This window comes from Leptosomus discolor, chromosome 5 (assembly GCF_034619465.1).
Source record: "Leptosomus discolor isolate bLepDis1 chromosome 5, bLepDis1.hap2, whole genome shotgun sequence".
In the NCBI taxonomy this organism is placed as follows: Eukaryota; Metazoa; Chordata; class Aves; order Leptosomiformes; family Leptosomidae; genus Leptosomus; species Leptosomus discolor.
Window position 1 is genome coordinate 40,869,982 of NC_141395.1, and position 17,815 is coordinate 40,887,796.

Genomic DNA, 17,815 nt, shown 5'->3' on the forward strand with positions numbered 1-17,815 from the left:
ACATCCCTGAGTGACTGGCAGGGCATCCTCCATGATGTTTCAATGTCTGAAGCCAGAGCACAGTGCTTGCTGTGGGCCCCCCATGCCTTTATTTCTCCCTCCTGCTCCATACCCCAGCAAGACTCAAGAGCATAAAGCTAGACACATCTTGCGTTTCCCCACCCCGAGCAGGACTTTGCCCCTCCCTGCTTACACCTTTCCCAGGGGGGTTCTCTAGGGACAATATAAGTTTCTGCTGACATTTGTGTTAAACTGACTTGGTCCTTCAGCTCTGGCTGACCATGAATTAGACTTACGAATTTCCTAAGGTGTTTTGAGAAGCACCAGCCCTAGTAGTTCACACATGATTTCTGTGGCCAATCTATTCCCTAGTTTCTGGCACCCAGTTTTCTTGATACATTGCCAACATGCCTCTCCCTGTTTCTGTTCCAGGCCGGTGGTGGACCACCAGGAACCCCAGGAGAGCGGGGAAGGATTGGTCCCCTGGGACAAAAGGTACATCTTCATGAGCATTGGGCATCAGCCACTAAAACAGCAATGAAAAATTTCTGGATAAGAGTGAGCTTAAAAAAATACTTGAGATTGACTTCTTGGAGTGAAATTAGCTCATTTTCACTGGCTTGCAGTGTGGAGTAGAGCAAGGTCTATGCTCTGGTTGTTTCATTAGGCTCCCGTTTCATTGAACAGAGAGGCAAAAGTAATTGAGTAGCTGAGATCCCCAAGTAATTTTCCAGGGCAGATTCTCAGCCAATGCCCACATGGGAAGGTGGTTGTGCTGGATCTCTCCACACCCTCCGTATGGTTTTCTCTCTCCAGATTCACACATCTATTTTCATGGCTGCTCCACTGTCCTTTTGCAAAATCCCCAGAGCTTGGGAGCTTTTATTGTTGCACTGTTCATAAAAAGCAAACACTATCCTGTGGTGAGAGCTGGCCAGTCTCCCATTTCCCATTACTCAGCTTTTCTGAAATCACTAAAGGTCCCACTAAAGAGCAAGCATTTTGCTGCATTGCTGGCCTTGTAGGTCCAGTCATGACTTCCTGCTGCAAGGACCACTGCAGACTGGTCTATGTAAAGAAACCAGTGCTGATGGGGTGGGAAAGGCCCAGAGCTGCTGGGAGTTTCAGCACATGCTTTGACAGATGCTCCTGTTTTCAGGGTGAGCCTGGAAATCCTGGACCCAAAGGGCCAAATGGACAGCAGGGCCCACGAGGAGAGATGGTAAGTGTGGCCATGCACTTATATCTTTAAGGATGCTGGGCTAAACCCTCTCCTGTGGCAAATGGGCCATAGCCCTTTTTAGCAGAGGGTTTAGCTACCCTGTGGACTTTGCGTCCCCCATAGTACAATACAAGAGAGGGAAATCAGCTTTATGTCTTCAGCTGGCATGGGCAGAATTGGTAACGATAGTCCCTTTGAGGAGGTGAACTATAGTCACTTGAAAAGTGACTTTTAACATCTCAGAGATCAGTCCACAGAGCAGAGGCTATCCAGAGTTGCTTGGCCTTGTCCCAGCTCATTGCATGAGGCTTGGGTAGACACCCCTACCTGACCCCGTGGTTAGTCCAAGGTATGAAAAGGACATATGGACCAGGTGAGAGCTTTCATGGGGCCTGATTCTCATTACTCTGTATAATGAGGAGCCAACTGAGGAAAAAATGGTTTGTGCAAAGCAAGGGAGGACAAGCTTGCATCAGAGAGAACTGTAAGTATATATACCCCTAGCATCGACTGAGCTCCTAACCTGCTCCTCACTGCTGACTTCTGCCTGTGTTTTACACATTATATGTGTATGCCAAGCAGGCTTTATTCCAGATTTGTAGTTTTGGCAACATCTTTTTCTGCTTTTTTTAATTGCAATAATTTCATCTATAGAAGGACTTCTCAATGGCCTGTGGCATCAGTGGGGTCTTTCTATTGATGTTGCTGGATCTGTGATGTTTAAGGTATTCACATATGACTGCATATTAATGACTTTGGCTTTCCAATTTTAGGGTGATGATGGACGAGATGGAATTGGTGGCCCAGGTCCTACAGGCAGAAAGGTAGGTATAGACTCAGCATGCCTGTCTACCAATATGAGTTACCCAGGACAAGGAAGTAGCCAAGGTCTCCAGTGCAGATGGGCGAGGGCAGAGCCTGGGTGAAGTCAGATATGTACAGGAACAAAAATCAGCCCTGGTGAGAAAACCAGGCAAGACTCTTCAAACCTTTCCCCTCTGCTTTTGCCTTGGTTTTGCCTGCGTAAATCAGCTTCTCCAAGGAGGAAGCATAATGGTTTTGTACCTTTTAGCCATATGAATGTCTGCGGGACTTTGAAAACAATGTGTCAGCATCTCTGACAGCTCCTCTACAGTTTGAATTAGCCTTGGAGAAGCAACCAGACCTTAAAAAGAGTGGCTATTTTCTTTTTCTTAATCATATGAGGAACAGAATTGCAAAATGAATTTGCAGCCTCTCTCTTTTCCCTCTGTCGTTTAATTCCTTCAGTTGTTACAGATCTGCCTGCAGAATCAGATTAATTTTCTAAAACATATTCAAATAAAACTTTATGTTGTTTCAGGGAGAACGCGGCTTCATAGGCCACCCGGGGCCCAAGGTATGGTGCAGCCCATGAGCATTTTCCAAGCAATGTAGCCATTACCTATGGTCTTGAGCAGATTTAGAGCTACCGTTTGTGTTTTTCCCCAACAAGGGTGGACCTGGTGACCGTGGTGGTGCTGGAGGCCCTGGCCCTAAAGGAAACAGAGGCCGCAGAGTAAGTTGGACCATGACACAATTTTTCCATTCTGCATGAATGGCCTGAAAGATCTACACATCTTTTCCCCCACGTGTTGACCCATGCTCCTGGGCAGATGTTCATGGAGAGGACTTCTCTGCTCTCTCTCTCTAGGGAAATGCAGGAGATCCTGGGACACCTGGTCAGAAAGGAGAGGTTGGATACCCTGGGCCATCTGTAAGTGTTCATTGCATTGCTGATGGAGCCTCTGGCTTACCTCCCTGGAGAGACTCCTGAGTGCTCTTCTGAGAAACATGGTGGTCCCTATTGGTAACAGGGGTTGATTCAAATCCTGCTGATTTGAAGTTGGGCAAAATCCTCTTTATTTGTCTTGGATGTGTGTCTATAAATTCTTAACTAGCTGTTTATCATTGATAATATCTTCCCATCTTCAAACCATAATGCACAGCAGGAAGAAAAAGCAAGAGGCAGGTTCTTGTCAGGCACTATGATTTCTCCATGGCAATAAGCCACTTACAGCTCCTTCTAGGAAGTTCTCAGCTCTTTGTCATTTATCACCCCACACAGCATACGGTCCGTGACCAAATCTGACTGGCACAGAGCACCCTAGAAAGGCCAAGGTGACTTGGCTTGCTTCACACATGAACCTCAGGCATCGTAAATGTCCCTTTTGGGTTTGGCCTCAGCTAGGTTTACTTCTCACACAGGAAAACAATTCCCCCTGATGCTGGAAACACAACTGAAAACAGGCAGGTTTTCCCTTATGTTGCACATGACCATGGTTAAATAGTTGTTCCAATGGGGCTCGTGGGGCACCCCAAAAATATACATTGCACTCAATTTTTCTTTATTTTTTAAACAGGGACTTAAAGGTGATAAAGGAGAATCCAGAGATGTAAGTGTGACATCTTTTCTCTCTTGTTTTGAAACAATATTTGGTTGGCTGTGTCATATATCTCTTTTTTCCACCTTCTCCCTCTCTTTCATTTTATTTTCTAAAGCAATGTGCACTTGTGCGGAACATCAAAGACAAATGCCGTGAGTACATCAATGCTTTGCTAATTCCCTGTCTCTACTCTTATATGCCCATGTTACACAAATGGCACCGACTAAACTACTTTTTTTCCTCATCTTTTCCACAGCTTGCTGCTATGGTAAGTCACCTTCAGTTCTTTAAACCCCAATGTGTCTGTGTGCCAGAACTGTTGCTCTCCCCACGTACGTGGTATGAATGTTTTACCCCCGCCAAGGACATGGTCCTTGCACACTGCCAACTATTTGGGGCACTATTTGTTCCCAATGCATGTTTCCGGCAGGTCCCAAGGAGTGCCCTGTCTTCCCAACTGAGCTGGCCTTCGCTATCGACACCTCCGCGGGTGTTGTGAGGGATGTTTTCAACAGGATGAAGCAAACTGTGCTCAGAGTGGTCAACAACTTAACCATCGCTGAAAGCAACTGTCCTCGGGGTGCCCGGGTGGCTCTGGTCACCTACAACAACGAGGTTACCACAGAGATCCGCTTTGCTGATTCCAGGAAGAAATCAAGCCTCCTCCAGCAGATCCAAAACTTCCAGGCAACCCTGACCACGAAGCCACACAGCCTGGAGACTGCCATGTCCTTCGTGGCCAGGAACACCTTCAAGCGTGCCCGAAGTGGCTTCCTTATGAGGAAGGTGGCTGTCTTTTTCAGCAATGGGGACACAAGAGCCTCCCCACAGCTCAACGATGCCGTGCTGAAACTCTACGACGCTGGGGTCATGCCTGTGTTCCTCACCAGCAGGCAGGACCCAGTTCTCACCAGAGCTCTGGAGGTTGGTGTCATTCACCCTTTCATTTTCTGCTGATGACCTCTCCTACAGGCAGTGGTTGGCTTCCACAGGCCTTTCAAGTGCTTAGCATTGAGAAAGCATTGCTGGCCAAACTCATCCAGCACGTCTATTAGGAGAGAATTCAAAAACATAGTGCATGCTGCAAAACACTAGTGAGGTTACGATAAGCCATTTGTTTCCCAGACCATGGCTCCAGGGTGCCAGGTCTGATATGAAATAAGACAGTCCTGTAGCAAGAAAGATCTGACAGAAAGACAAAGGGTGGGAAGGGCAAAGTACGGTAGCTTTGTTGGCAGGAGAATGGACGTACAGAGATTTAAAGAAACAAGAAAGCCCCAGACAAGCACACTGAGCACTGGTTCAAGTGCTTGACCATTTTCTTGGAGTTTATGTCTAAATGAGTCCCACTAACTGACATCGAGGGCATTAGGCTCCTCCAAATGGGATACACCAAAAGCTGCATAGAGGATCTCTTAAGAGTTGTGGATTGCCCTCCCCTACTTTGAACTGAAAATAACAGAAGACAGCATTACTAACACCATGTTTTTCTGTTTGCATCTAACCAGATCAACAACACAGCAGTTGGACATGCAATTGTTCTTCCAACCAGCGGCAGTCAGATGAATGAAACTATCCAGAGGCTCTTGACTTGTCACATTTGTCTGGGTAAAACATTCAATTTCTCCTCTAGACAATGCCAAATCCTTTTGGTTGCACAGCAGTCAGTTGTCAGTGGCACAGAAGGGAAGCCCAGCTGGGAGTCAGCCCTTTCGCTGCCAAAGACAAGGGATTCATATTCTTAGGCTGAGCAGAAAACATTTTGTTGTGAATGAGGCTCATTGGGTATTCTCCACTTTGTAAAGAGAAGCTCCTTTTCTGGCTGGTTCCCACTTCTACAAGCCCAAATACTGATAGCTAAATGCTCTCAAATATGGCCTTCTACCATTTATGACAGAGCACTTCAGGGATCCCTTTGGACAAAGGAGTGCATAAAAGTACACACTAAATGGGTTTTGGGATTAAATGACTTTGGTATCAAGTAATGGATCAGTGAATGTCCATGGCTTGATAGTATTTCATATGGCACAAGAGATTTTTACAATGACAAGGGAATGTCATCTTCAGTTCCTCCAGGTGAAACTTATTGTATTTCTTCCCTAGATGTGTGTGACCCTGACCCAGTCTGTGGTTTTGGTAGTCAGAGACCTGTATTCAGAGACAGAAGGGCAGCCCCAACAGATGTAGACACTGACATAGCCTTCATCATGGATAGCTCAGAGACGACCACCCCTCTGCAGTTCAACGAGATGAAGAAGTACATTTCCCACCTTGTAAGAAACCTGGAAATCAGCTCAGAGCCACAAGTATCTCAGCACCACGCAAGAGTGGCAGTTCTCCAGCAAGCTCCTTATGAATATGAAACCAACTCAAGCTTCCCACCAGTAAAAACTGAGTTTTCACTAACTGATTATGGATCCAAAGAGAAGATCATCAATTACATTCAAAACCAAATGACCCAGCTCCGTGGCACAAGGGCTATAGGAAGTGCAATTGAACACACAATGACTCATATTTTTGAAAGTGCACCAAACCCTCGGGATCTAAAAGTCATAGTTCTGATGATGACTGGAAAAGTGAATAAACAAGAACTTGAGTACCTGCAGAAGGTTGTTATCGATGCAAAATGCAAAGGGTATTTCTTTGTTATCTTGGGCATTGGCAGGAAGGTGAATGCCAAGAATATCTATAGCCTAGCTAGCGAGCCAAATGATGTGTTCTTCAAATTGATTGATAAACCAGGAGAGCTTCATGAAGAGCCCTTACTACACTTTGGGAGACTGCTGCCATCTTTTATCAGAAGTAAGTATAACATCCTGCAGCCAAAGTATTATGGAAGGGGCAACATGTGACTTCAGAGGGGTTAGTCTGCCAGGTTTGGTCTACCTGCCTATTGGTTGAGTGGTCTCTAACTGACCACCTCTTTGGGTAGTGGTGCTGACTGAAGTTAGTCCATTTTTCTATGTTGTGTACTGTTTGGTCTGTTTGTTGCTGCTTGTAGGTCTACCTAGTTGAATATGTCTGAGTTTTGTTCGCTTTGGCCTCCACAAGCCCATCCCATGCAGTCTGTTGGTCCGCCAAGTAGACTTTGTGTCTCTGTCTGGTTTGACTTGGTCTCCGTGGGCTCACCTGTGGGATCTGACCTAATCCTGCCTGGCTTGCTGGTTACATCTGCAATGTGTCCCATAGGGTCTGGTCCTGCCAGGGCTCTTGGCCCTCTGCAACCCAGCAGCCTGCTAGCACTCCCTCCAAGCTCCCCGAACACCCAGAAAACCTTTCTTCCCAACTGCAGCAGAAACATGTCTAGCAGGCACTTGGATGGCTCAGGCTGAGATCTGGAGTTGCTGTATGCAGATTTAAGGACCAGATGAACAGGATTCTTTGCTCAGGGGTAAATAATGCCGCTGTGTCTCAGATGTGCAGATTCTGCCTTGAAAATTTGCATCTCAGCTTAGCTAGAGATCCCAGGCTGGATCCCTGGCTAGACCCAGCTGCCAGAGTTCCTAAACAGACCTGGCCAGCAAGGACAAGAAACAGGCCTTTTCTAGGAAAGCTAGTTTTATCAAAGAAGTCCTGAAAATCTGGGCTAATAAACCACTGATTCAGGAATGTCTTGCACTAAATAGGAAGCAAACATGAGCACATCTTTCCCGCAAAATAAATGTTTAGGTTTTCTCAGTTTGCTTTTTCCATTTGCTGCTTACAGGGGTCCTGGAAACCTCTAACTCTTGAAAAAAATACTAACTGTGTGGTTGGAAGTGCCTTGTTATAAGAAAGCTGTTTGCATGTGACAGACTAAGAGAAACAGTCCTCTGATATCTTGTAGGTACTGCTCTCATGTTTGTATATTGGAATAACAAATCTCCCAGCCCAGGATGCTGCAGTAACTACACCAATGTCAAGAGATATTCCAGAGGTTTTATCAGAGCAAGCAAGAAGAGAAGAGGTTTTTTGAATCAAGAAGATGTATATGTAATGTGTTGTTGGCAGGTACCCACCACCCTCAACACCAGTGTTTAATGCCAGGCTCTCTCTCTATCTAGGTGACTTTGCTTTCTACCTGTCTCCAGAGATAAGGAAACAGTGTGAGTGGTTCCAGAGTGATCAGCAAGCCAAGAGCCAGAGCCCTGGGCATGCTGGGCACAAAGCTGTGTAAGTAGTGGTTTGTCTGTGAGAGAATGAGCTTTGCCAACAGTCTGTCTGGGGGAGAAGCCATCACTTCCTGGTCCCTGTTTGGAAAAGAAAGAAAAAGCAACTGCAATGCTAACAATCAGGATTATCAGCATTTTACTACTTCCTTTAATTCTGTGTCAAAAGAGCAACAGATGTATCTACTAGAGAACGGTAGACAAGTACATGCACATTTTTAAATTTGGGTTAAATTTCATATTTATATATGTATAAAGGATATGAAGGAGGCATAGGCTACTGTCATCATGCAGGTCAGGAATTCCAGAAATTACTATTAATGGGGGGTTTTCCAATCAATGAACTATTTTCAGAGTCTGGGATGCCCTGGACTATCTGATATTCAGGATCTACTATTGAATATATCCTAATATTTTCTGAACAGAAGTGAAAGCTTGTGTCACCAAGACTCAGTCATCACTGCCACAGAGCTGCCTTGGCTTTAGAAGGTCGAGCCCCTTGAAATCAGGCATGCTACAGATCTGTCTACTGAAGTCACACTTACATGTGTAAAGTTGGTGTATAGACAGACTCATGCCCCAAGTGATAGGCAGTGCTCTGCAGCATTTTCCACTGCTTGACTGTGGGCATATCTAAAGCTGACAAAGACTATTGACCTCGGGGGGGTTCTTGCCAATGGTTTCTATATCAGCTCCTCTCTACTACCAAAATCCTGCTTATATAGGGCGGGGAAAAAAAACATATAATCTGCTTTTGCTTTGACAGGTATGTGGCACCCAACACGACCATAAGCCGGACCCCCAGTGCCAACACCATGGTCAGTGCAAGCATCAAGCCTGTTGCGAGCACCAACACCCGTGCCAGAACCACCACTGCCAGCACCAAGCCTGCTGCGAGCACTGACGCCCGTGCCAGAACCACCACTGCCAGCACCACAGCCCAGACCAGAGCCACCGACCAGACCACAGCCAGCACTGTGGTCCAGGTGAATGCCACCGCGCAGAGCGCAGCAAGCTCCGCAGCCCACACCAAAGCCACCGGCCGCACCATCACAAGCGCCATGGCTGCTGCGGCAGGCGGCAGGAGAAGACAAGGCGGTACGTGAAAGGCTCTCCCCATGCAAGCAGTGCCTCTCGCTTGTCTGCCAAACAGTGGGCTGTGGCATTTCTTCCTCTCTGAGAGGATTATTCCTATGGGAAATGTCACTAAGAGGCCAAATGTCATGTTGGTTTTAGTTTTTAGTAGTTGCAATACTGGTAATCTGCACTGGGAGGTTAAGGTTTTGCCAACTTCTGTTGAAAGTTTTATGCAAAACCAGGTCGGGGACAGGCTGCCTCTAGGCAAAACACAAGCAGGACTTCTAAACATGGGACAATCCATCATCTGCTGCTTAGCTTACTAGTACAGCAACAGAGCACTTCTCTTTCTAGTGTGGTCCATTTGCTTTCTGTGTTTTCCTTGGAGCATTACCCCTTGACTGAGTTTTGATATTTATGGTGATTCATACAATGGTATTGTTTGAATTCTCTGTCAGCTAATATAAATAGTTAGTTTGTCACTGAATCAGTGTGGAGACCTATTTGGGAATGCTAAAGCTCCTTCATGTGGCACAGTTCATGTAAAGGAGTTTTTCCATGTGTTATTGTAAGAGGGTGCAGGCGCCTCTGCACTAGCTGAACAAGTAACAAAGAACATGTGTCAAAGCACATGAATGTTTAACCAGTCAATGAGCGCATGTCACCATGTAAATAATAAATAAAAGGCAATAAATAAAAGCGATCAGCTTTTTCAAGGTTAATGCTTTCATCAGCTTACAGGGAACATACATTTCTGTTGCGTCCAAGCAGAGTTAATAAAAGTCTCACCCTATACTCTGCCACAGAAGAAAAACCTTTCCCTAACAGCTTCTTTGACCTAAGGCTGTGTTTGATCTTAAGTAGGCTTTGCCTGAAGATCTTCAGCAGTTCAGTGAATCTATTGCACCCTAGAGAATGATCTGACTGAACACATTTACAGTTGTTGGGAAAGTTGTGCTGGGAATCACATTTCAGACCATGTAAATCTCATGAAAAAAATTGCTTTGATTTGCTAGGTTGCAGCAGATCATTAAAATGTAAACACCTGGTAAATCACCTAGGCTATGGGAAAAAAGCCTCCCTGCAGTGTGCTGGGTTGGGCATCTGAGGTAGCAAAGTCACAACCCAGTTTGCACATGCCACAACTGGCTGCAGACAAATTTATTTGCTGCAGACTGGGAAGGAGATCCTGTAGCATGAAGGAGATCTTTCCTTGAGATCTTTCCTCTTCAAGTCCTTGCTTAGTGTTTCATCTGATTTTGCATTGCAGCAAAGACCCATGACATCCAGATCACAGATGTCACGGAGAACAGTGCCAGGCTGCGCTGGGCCAGCCCCGAGCCACACAACACTGATGCTTTTGATATCATCGTCACCTTAGCGCATGACCACTCTCTCGTGCAGAAGCAAAACCTGACCGGCACTGAGCATGTTATCCAAGGACTCAAAGGTGGACAGAAATACCTTGTCGTCATTACTGGCTACCAGAAATCCCAGCCCAAAGTAACCTATTCAGGGACATTCAGCACAAGTAAGTAGCTCTTGAGGAAAACACACAAACATTTATTTTTTCATAAAATGGACACAAAAAATGGAAAAAAAAAAACATGTAAGGGATAGGAAATCAGTTGGTACCAAGGATCCCAGCCCTGGCAATGCTCAGTTGCATCACTGCATGTCTGGCATCCTCCAGACCAGCAGCAGGACTGAAGTGCTGCTGTTTCTTTGGCAAATGCAAGCTGACACTTTGCTGGTGTTAAATCGACACAGACTGTGGGAGAATTAAAGCCAGTCCCAGAGGCGGGTTTGTCTTACTGTGCATACAGGAGGCTTTGCACAATGGGTCTTGTTGGGGTCCAGACAGCATTGCTGTAATTAATAATAAGATTCAAACTGGGTTAACAGAGTAAATTCAGTCCAGTCTGATTGCAAAATAAGCAAGAAAAAGTTCTTCCTGGATCACCATTTCCATAGCCATCTATCTGCTTCACATGCTATATTATCAAAAAAAAAAAAAACCACAAAGAAGAGATTAAACAGAGGGTTTAGTCCCTTGGGGATCCAAGCTCCGTGTGTACAGTTCACATGTAAATCTTACCAGACCCTTTGACACAGCCAAAGTATGTAAGACATGGCCAAGTTTTTCTTATACGGTTTGGATTGTAGGTGACTTGGCTTGGTGGTGTGGAGAAGTTTGTGCTGGTCCTGTCAGTGTTGCGTCTGGCTTCTTCTGGCACTTCAGGGCAAATTTCAGTGCCCACAGAGAGCCTTTCCATTACCTTCAGTGGGTTTGGACCAGGTCTGAAGTCTCTTACATTCGTGGGCAATAAATGTGCCCACAAAATTGTTGAGAAAAGACATCAATGTATAGAAGTAATATTTGCATGAGCTGAGTTGCAGCTCTCAGTGCCCAGGGAAGCTACATTTCCCATGGAGTAAATCTTGAATGGTAGCAAACTGGGGAGGCAATGGCAATGCCACTTTTGCCCACAAGCTGTGACCTGGACACTAGGTAGTACTGTCCCCCTTACCCACACCCATACCCTCCACCAGAGAAAAGCAAATCCAACCCTTCCTGTGGCTGCAGTCTCCTCCTGCCCCATGGAAAATGAGCCACAGGTTGCACTGGGAAGGGTTATAATGCAATAGGGTGCAGTCATGCACAGCATGATGCAATATGAAACATATTCTCCTTTCCATCACAAGGGATTTCTTCCCCCAGTGGCAATCCTCAACAACACAATTCCTAGAGGGATGTGAGGTGGTGATGGGAGGAGTACAGTCAAAGAGAGGCATGCAATGCATAGACAGTCCTTGAGGGCTGCAGAGGAACAAGAAAAGATCCATCACAGACTATTTGCTTCCCTAGAAGATGCCATTTTTTGCCATCTCTAAGACCAGAGGAGCAAAGCTAAACTGGCTACAGAGAGGCCATGTCCAGCTCCTTCAGACCCCTTGCTCAGTCACATGCTGTAGGGTGAGCAGGGGCCATCCAAAGCACCCATGTGGGGCCCTGAGGGTGCTCCTTCACAGTTAACCCCGATGATGAACCTGACTGTGCAGCAGGGGCGCCAGCTGGGGAGAGCAAGGCGAACCCATCCCGGTGCGGCTGGGCGGTTGTGGATTACTCATCCCATCAGCTGCCTCCAATAAACATTTCTGAAATGTATGTGCTACGGTAAACAGATCCAGACCCAGCTCCTGCAACTTGTGTCCCCTGTGCTGGAGCTGGGGCCAGTAAGTTTGTTTATGACGGCGCCAAGGGCGCTGCTGCAAATGCCCTTCCCCTTGGCTGACCCCACTGCTTCTTCCCCCCAGAGACCCTGGCACAGCCCAAGGTGTCCTTGGCCAACATGATGTTCAACACTGAGCCGCTGGAAGGGCCCGAGAGTGGTGAGTATGGGTGATGGTGTGAGTGCTGGGCTGGGGAGCTCTGCCAGGACCCTCACCAAGAGCCTGGCGATTTGCACCGGTCCTCTCCTTGCCCACTCCTAAAACCATCCTTTCTCAGAGCCCTGCTAGGACCAAAGGATCTGTGAGTCCTTTGCTTTGCAGAGGCAACAGATCATGACCTAGATGACATCCTTGGCCATGCAAGTCTGTGTGGGCGTCTCTGCCCCATGCTGGATCCAGAGCCCCCTGAAGTTGCTGTGATCTTCATTGCGTACTCAAACCCAGTCACGTTTCCATCGCGAGGATGGGAGATGACCCAGGGCCCAAGAGCTGGCTGCTGTCCAGGGACAAGCTGTGCCCTATGGCCTCCCTGGCATGTGTAAATGCAGGTGTGGATGCAGAACATCACGTGATGCTCGTTTGAACTCCTGCTCCCAATTTGGGGCAAAGAATAGGTTTTGGCTCCTTGGTTTAACACACAGCTCTCAACACGGGCTTGACCAACAGCCAGGGATTGCAGGGCACCTAGTGTCAAACATTTGCACAAATTTGGCTAATTGGTAGCCTCCTTCCACTTTCACCCATCTGCCCATCGCACTTCTCTGCCACCAGTGGTGTATGTAGTAAACTGCTAAACGAGCAAGTTTTCAGCTCCTACTATGTTGTTAATCCTGTTAACCTGTGTTAATAACCCATAATCACTGTAGCAGTTAATGTCATCTCATTGCTCATTATATCAGCGACATCAAGCTCGTTATATCAGTGCTGTTACACTCAGTTGTACCGTAAGTGCCAGGGTGCAACCCTTCCTCCAAGGGTCTGGAAGGGCTCTCAGCCTTCATAAAGCTGCATAGCCCTGTCCCGGGCACCAACGATGGATCTGGCATCCAAAACTCATCCCTGAATCACCACACTCATGTTTCTCTTTAAGCATTTTTCTTGCACCGTGGCTTGTTTTCTTCCTGAGGTGATTTGAGAGCACGGGGAGATGCTGCTGCTCAGTGCGTTCAGCCAACAACAGTTGCAAAGCAGCTGTTGGGGTCTGGCTGCTCATGTTGAAAGTGATGAGCATGGACCTCATGCCTGGCTGGTGGTACCACTAGAGCTTGGTGCAGTGGAGGGGCCAACAGCTTGTGCTGGGAAAGGACCATCTCTTTTCTGCCTTGCTGCATGTCCCATCATCCCACCTTTCCCATGCATTCCTACTCATTTGGTCCCTCTCCCTGGAACTGACATCCCCTCTGAAGCCTGTCCGCGCCAGGAGACGTGCACCTCCATGGCTTTATTTAACTGCCTGTGTGCCAGCCCTTTGAAAACAAGGCATGTAGGCTTATGTAGGTCTGCCCGAAGGAAAATGGACATGCTGTGTGCTTACTCTGCACTTCAACGCAGACCTCTCCATCTCAGCTCCTCTTGGTGACCCACTTGTAGCAAATGTCTCTGCTCGAGGATTTATGGCAGCCAGCAATTTAGGGGGAAACATTCCTCGAGGATGCTAATCTGAAGTTCAACAGGCTAAGACATTAAACAGGGCAGGGGATTTGGGTTGTTTAGTTGAGTCCTCTCTAGTTCTCTGTGCAACAGGACAGACTTATGCGTAAATCTTCCAGTGGGCCTCGGAGGAAGCCCCAAATGCTGCCCTCCTTATATAGGCAAAGAAACTGTTAGCACAGATGGCCTACCTTTGATAATAAAAACTCTGGGACTTGGACCTAAATTAGCATTTCTGGGCAGGAAAGGTACATACATTTAAATCCTCATCAAGCCTTAAAGTCTACCAGGTGTGGCTTGCCTTTAGAGCTAAAATAAACACACTTAAGGATTAAAAGTTACTGCCAAGACAAATAGCTTTGAAAATAGATGGGGGGTGTTGTGTGAGGGCCCGATCCTGCATGCACCAGTGGGGACTAAGGGGCTCCCACCACCTCGGTCCAGGGACTTGGGGCTTGGATGTGTGTCAAAATCAAGAGCAGAGAGAGGCAAGCTGGAGGCTGGGGAAGGTTTGCATTCAGGAAGAGAAATCATAAGTCAAGGAAATGCCACCAGTCCTGTACCAGGCTTTATTTCTTTTTCTTTTTTTTTCTGTTCAATCTCTTTGCTTTTTCAGCTTTTAACCCTTTCAGAATCACTTAACCTTTGCACCTTTTGACATGCAGATTGGCCAGACGCTTGCTTGCTGGACTTTGACATGGGCATGCAGTGCAAGGACTATCAGATTGTGTGGTTCTTTGACTACAAAAACAAGATCTGCAGCCAGGGTTGGTATGGTGGCTGTGCTGGTAATGCCAATAGATTTGAGGCCGAAGCTGAGTGCGTTAGAAAATGCTTAAAACCATGTAAGTACCACGTGGGGATTAATTCTTTTGTGTTTTATCATATTGTCAAGCACTGTTTTGAGCGGAGAGAAAGCACTGTTTAAAATCCAGACTCACACACTTTTTCCTCCAGCAGCAGCTGAGAAAGCCATGCAGCAGCCACCCCTTGAGAAAAGAGTATCGCCAGGTAAGAATCCCCCAGAAAATAATAATCACAAACCAAAGCAAATCCATTATTTCACTTTGATCATTTCATAGCATGCATCCAACCTTGTCCAATACAAGATCACCAGTAGTATAGACTTGGTTTTCATTTGCTCTTTGACATGACCATGCCCTACCGTCTGCTTTGCATGAACAAGTCATCTTGCATGCATGTTGTCACACCAGGACATGATGTTTTTGTACGACCTGAGTGCAAACCATAGCTGTATGGCAAAATCACACACTGAATTTTGTGAGAAGCATGAGGTTGCTGAACTGGAGCGTGGCATGGTCCCAAAGCAGTTTCTATTATCAATGCATGACTAACAAATGCCACCACTCAATGGTGTGCTTTTGCTCAGATGCAAAGAATTACAAATGTTTCACTGCCTGTAACCAAAATACTTGATGGAAAATCACTCCACGGGTCTTGGGTCTTGCGTGCAGATGTTTTCCTTTTGCAATCAAAGTTGAGGGAGGAGCCCACAGGAAAATGGCAATCACCTCCTCTCCTCAAGGAGTTTCTGAGATCAACGGATTGTGTTTGCAAACCTCTTCAAGTCCTGCTAAGGAAGTAGAGACTTCCTACCACCTGTGTTGGTTCAGCAAGGGGTTGGAATGGGAACCTGACCCCAGCAAAGCCTTGCTATGGTAGCAGCCTCCACCTTCTAGTGATGTTTCAGGGCTTTTTGCAGACACAGGAGGGAAACCTAGGGGTGAAGCAAGCTCTGGTACCCAATGGCAGGGCTTTAATTCTCACAGTGGCATGCCAGGATTTGAAAAGGCAAATTAAGGACTCTGCCCACCCATTTGATTTTCTTAGGTGTATTTTAGGCTCCTTAAATCAGACTCAGGGAAATTTTGTCACAGGCAGCAGTGCAGCCAGAGTCCAGCTGTGTGTGCCCCTGCAGAAACATGCAGGCAAGCGAGGAGGAGGCCACCACCAGACATGGAGATGTATGGGGTGGCGGCTGCTTACAGAAGGATGTTGCAAGGTGCTTCTGGGCTGCAAACAGGCATCATGGACAAAGATCCACTGATTGCAGTTTGAGGACTTCTCAGCTGGAGGAAGCAGCATATGGCTTGTGTAGAAACCTGTAGGTTCAATCTAGAGCAGGATTTTAATGCCTCACACAGCAGGTAAGCCTACCTGATGTGTTTTTCTCCAGAGGGCGCATGTTTCTGCTAGCCCCATCCCACAGACCAGCCCCTTCTGATCATCATCACACCTCTTGACGATGTTTCCAGCAACTGTTGTTCAGGCTAAAGTGATATTTCATGAACTTGGCCTGTTCTGCCCTGGGCAGATAGTCAAGAAAAGCAACTGAGGGGCCCTGGAGGGACTTTCGTGTCTCTGTCCAGCCCACTCTATTCACCACTTTATTCTCTTTTCGTTTTCTGCAAAAGCAGAGCTTACATCCACCATGGACAAAGAGACATGGGAGCTCACGTGCAGCTCAGCTTTTAAAATGCTGGGTGTTAGGTGAGGCTCTCGGTTTAGCCCACACCAGGTGCCAGAGCCAGGTGCAACAGTAAGAAATCAGTTTGTCTCCCAAAACTTAGGGCTCTTTGGGTGCAAAAACATGCACCAGACCCACCTCCCATTTGAAGCCTTTTAAATCTGTGAAAACCTTTAATTATTGATATTTATATTTTTTTTATTATTGTATTTAATATTTTTTTACATGACAAAATTAACTGTAAGTGCAACTGAGGAGCCCAGGCACATCTTCTCCGTGAGATAAATTAAAACCCTGGCTTACGGTGGCCATTCCCATCTTTTGAACCTGCCAGCACCAGCCACAGCTTAAAACACATTTTGGCTCCCTAGTTCTTGATCTCCATCACTTCTCTGAATTTTTTTGGGCAAGCCTTTGTTTCATTTATTGAGTTTTGGGCTTGGGGTTTATGGTAGGAGGGGGAGATTTCACTTAAAACGCCATCCAGTGGTTCAGCCAGAGAAGTTACTAGATGTTGTTTGATGATGCTCTGAAACTGGAGAGTGGCACAAGCCCACGTGGTGTGGATATTAGGGCAGGCAAACTGAAGATTACAATTCAAGTGAATTTTCAGCAGCTTTCCCGAAGCCAGGTCTGCCTCTAAAGTGGTGACTGAATTTCCCTGTGCATCCGCTGATCCTGAAGGCTGCTTCCGCTCTCAAAGGGGATGAGGGGGGGAGGGGGGGGGGGGAAGCGGGGCTGCCTAGACCCTGTGCTGCAGAGAAAAATTGTATTAAACATCAGCTGAACGTTTTGATTACTGGTTGGATTCCCAAAAGGGTGCTTGGGGTTTGGGGTAGAATCATTCTTGTATTCACATCTGCTGGCTTTCAGTGTTTTGCAAGACAGGGAAGAAGGGAGAAGGACTTTGAAAAAAAATAACTGAATATAAAAAGGCAGAGATCCTGCCAAAGGCATGGGGAAGCTTTTGGCTACCCAAAAGCAAAGCTGAACTGGAAGGTCAATATTGGTTTCAAATTCCAAGGAAAAACTCAGATTAAAAGAGAAATCCTGCTTCAAAAATTTGCATTTAGAACAGGACGATGGGCAGGAGCATCCCTTCAGGCATGTCTCCTCTCTCAGAAAGGACATATTCCCAGCTCCCCCTATCTAAACAGTAAACCCACTGCTCAAACTAACCACTCAATCTCTGTCACGATCGTAGCATGGACCACTTGATCCTTGACCCCTTCGACCACAGCGTTGATCTGGCAGCAATCTGTTCAGTCACTCACGGCACAAAGGAACTCCTGCATGCAGAAGGAGAGGGGAAAATGCAATTAAAACGAGCGGGCAGAAGGTGTTTAGACATTTGGCAGAGTCTACCCAGAAGCATACCTATGGCTGGGGTGCAAGGTCCATAACACTGGTCTGGGCATTTCCATGTCCATCCCGGGAGCACCCTGGCCTTGCTGCAGTGCTCCTGGGCTCTGGGCAGCCACCAGCACCAGCCACAATTTCCTTTAAAGTAAAGCCACTGCCAGGGCTTTCTTATTGCCTAGGATCTGTTGCCAAACCAACTTTCTAGTCGGGATATCAGGGATAATCTTCT

At 46.7% G+C, this 17,815-nt stretch overlaps 1 protein-coding gene across 2 annotated transcripts in view; it reads left to right on the plus strand.

Moving 5' to 3' along the window:
- The window catches only part of COL6A3 (collagen type VI alpha 3 chain), a 53,703-nt gene that overhangs the window by 33,925 nt on the left and 1,963 nt on the right, over positions 1 to 17,815 (plus strand). Inside the window, exons 26-43 of one of the 2 annotated variants that reach the window (XM_086465302.1) lie at positions 433 to 495; positions 1,160 to 1,222; positions 1,996 to 2,046; positions 2,565 to 2,600; positions 2,697 to 2,759; positions 2,895 to 2,957; positions 3,604 to 3,636; positions 3,743 to 3,779; positions 3,884 to 3,895; positions 4,058 to 4,551; positions 5,136 to 5,235; positions 5,731 to 6,429; positions 7,671 to 7,779; positions 8,542 to 8,873; positions 10,123 to 10,383; positions 12,171 to 12,245; positions 14,402 to 14,581; positions 14,694 to 14,747. In XM_086465302.1, coding sequence (XP_086321428.1) covers positions 433 to 495; positions 1,160 to 1,222; positions 1,996 to 2,046; positions 2,565 to 2,600; positions 2,697 to 2,759; positions 2,895 to 2,957; positions 3,604 to 3,636; positions 3,743 to 3,779; positions 3,884 to 3,895; positions 4,058 to 4,551; positions 5,136 to 5,235; positions 5,731 to 6,429; positions 7,671 to 7,779; positions 8,542 to 8,873; positions 10,123 to 10,383; positions 12,171 to 12,245; positions 14,402 to 14,581; positions 14,694 to 14,747 — 2,725 coding nt within the window. The remainder of the gene's footprint in view (positions 1 to 432; positions 496 to 1,159; positions 1,223 to 1,995; positions 2,047 to 2,564; positions 2,601 to 2,696; positions 2,760 to 2,894; positions 2,958 to 3,603; positions 3,637 to 3,742; positions 3,780 to 3,883; positions 3,896 to 4,057; positions 4,552 to 5,135; positions 5,236 to 5,730; positions 6,430 to 7,670; positions 7,780 to 8,541; positions 8,874 to 10,122; positions 10,384 to 12,170; positions 12,246 to 14,401; positions 14,582 to 14,693; positions 14,748 to 17,815) is intronic. The other variant, XM_086465303.1, reaches the window with a different exon arrangement.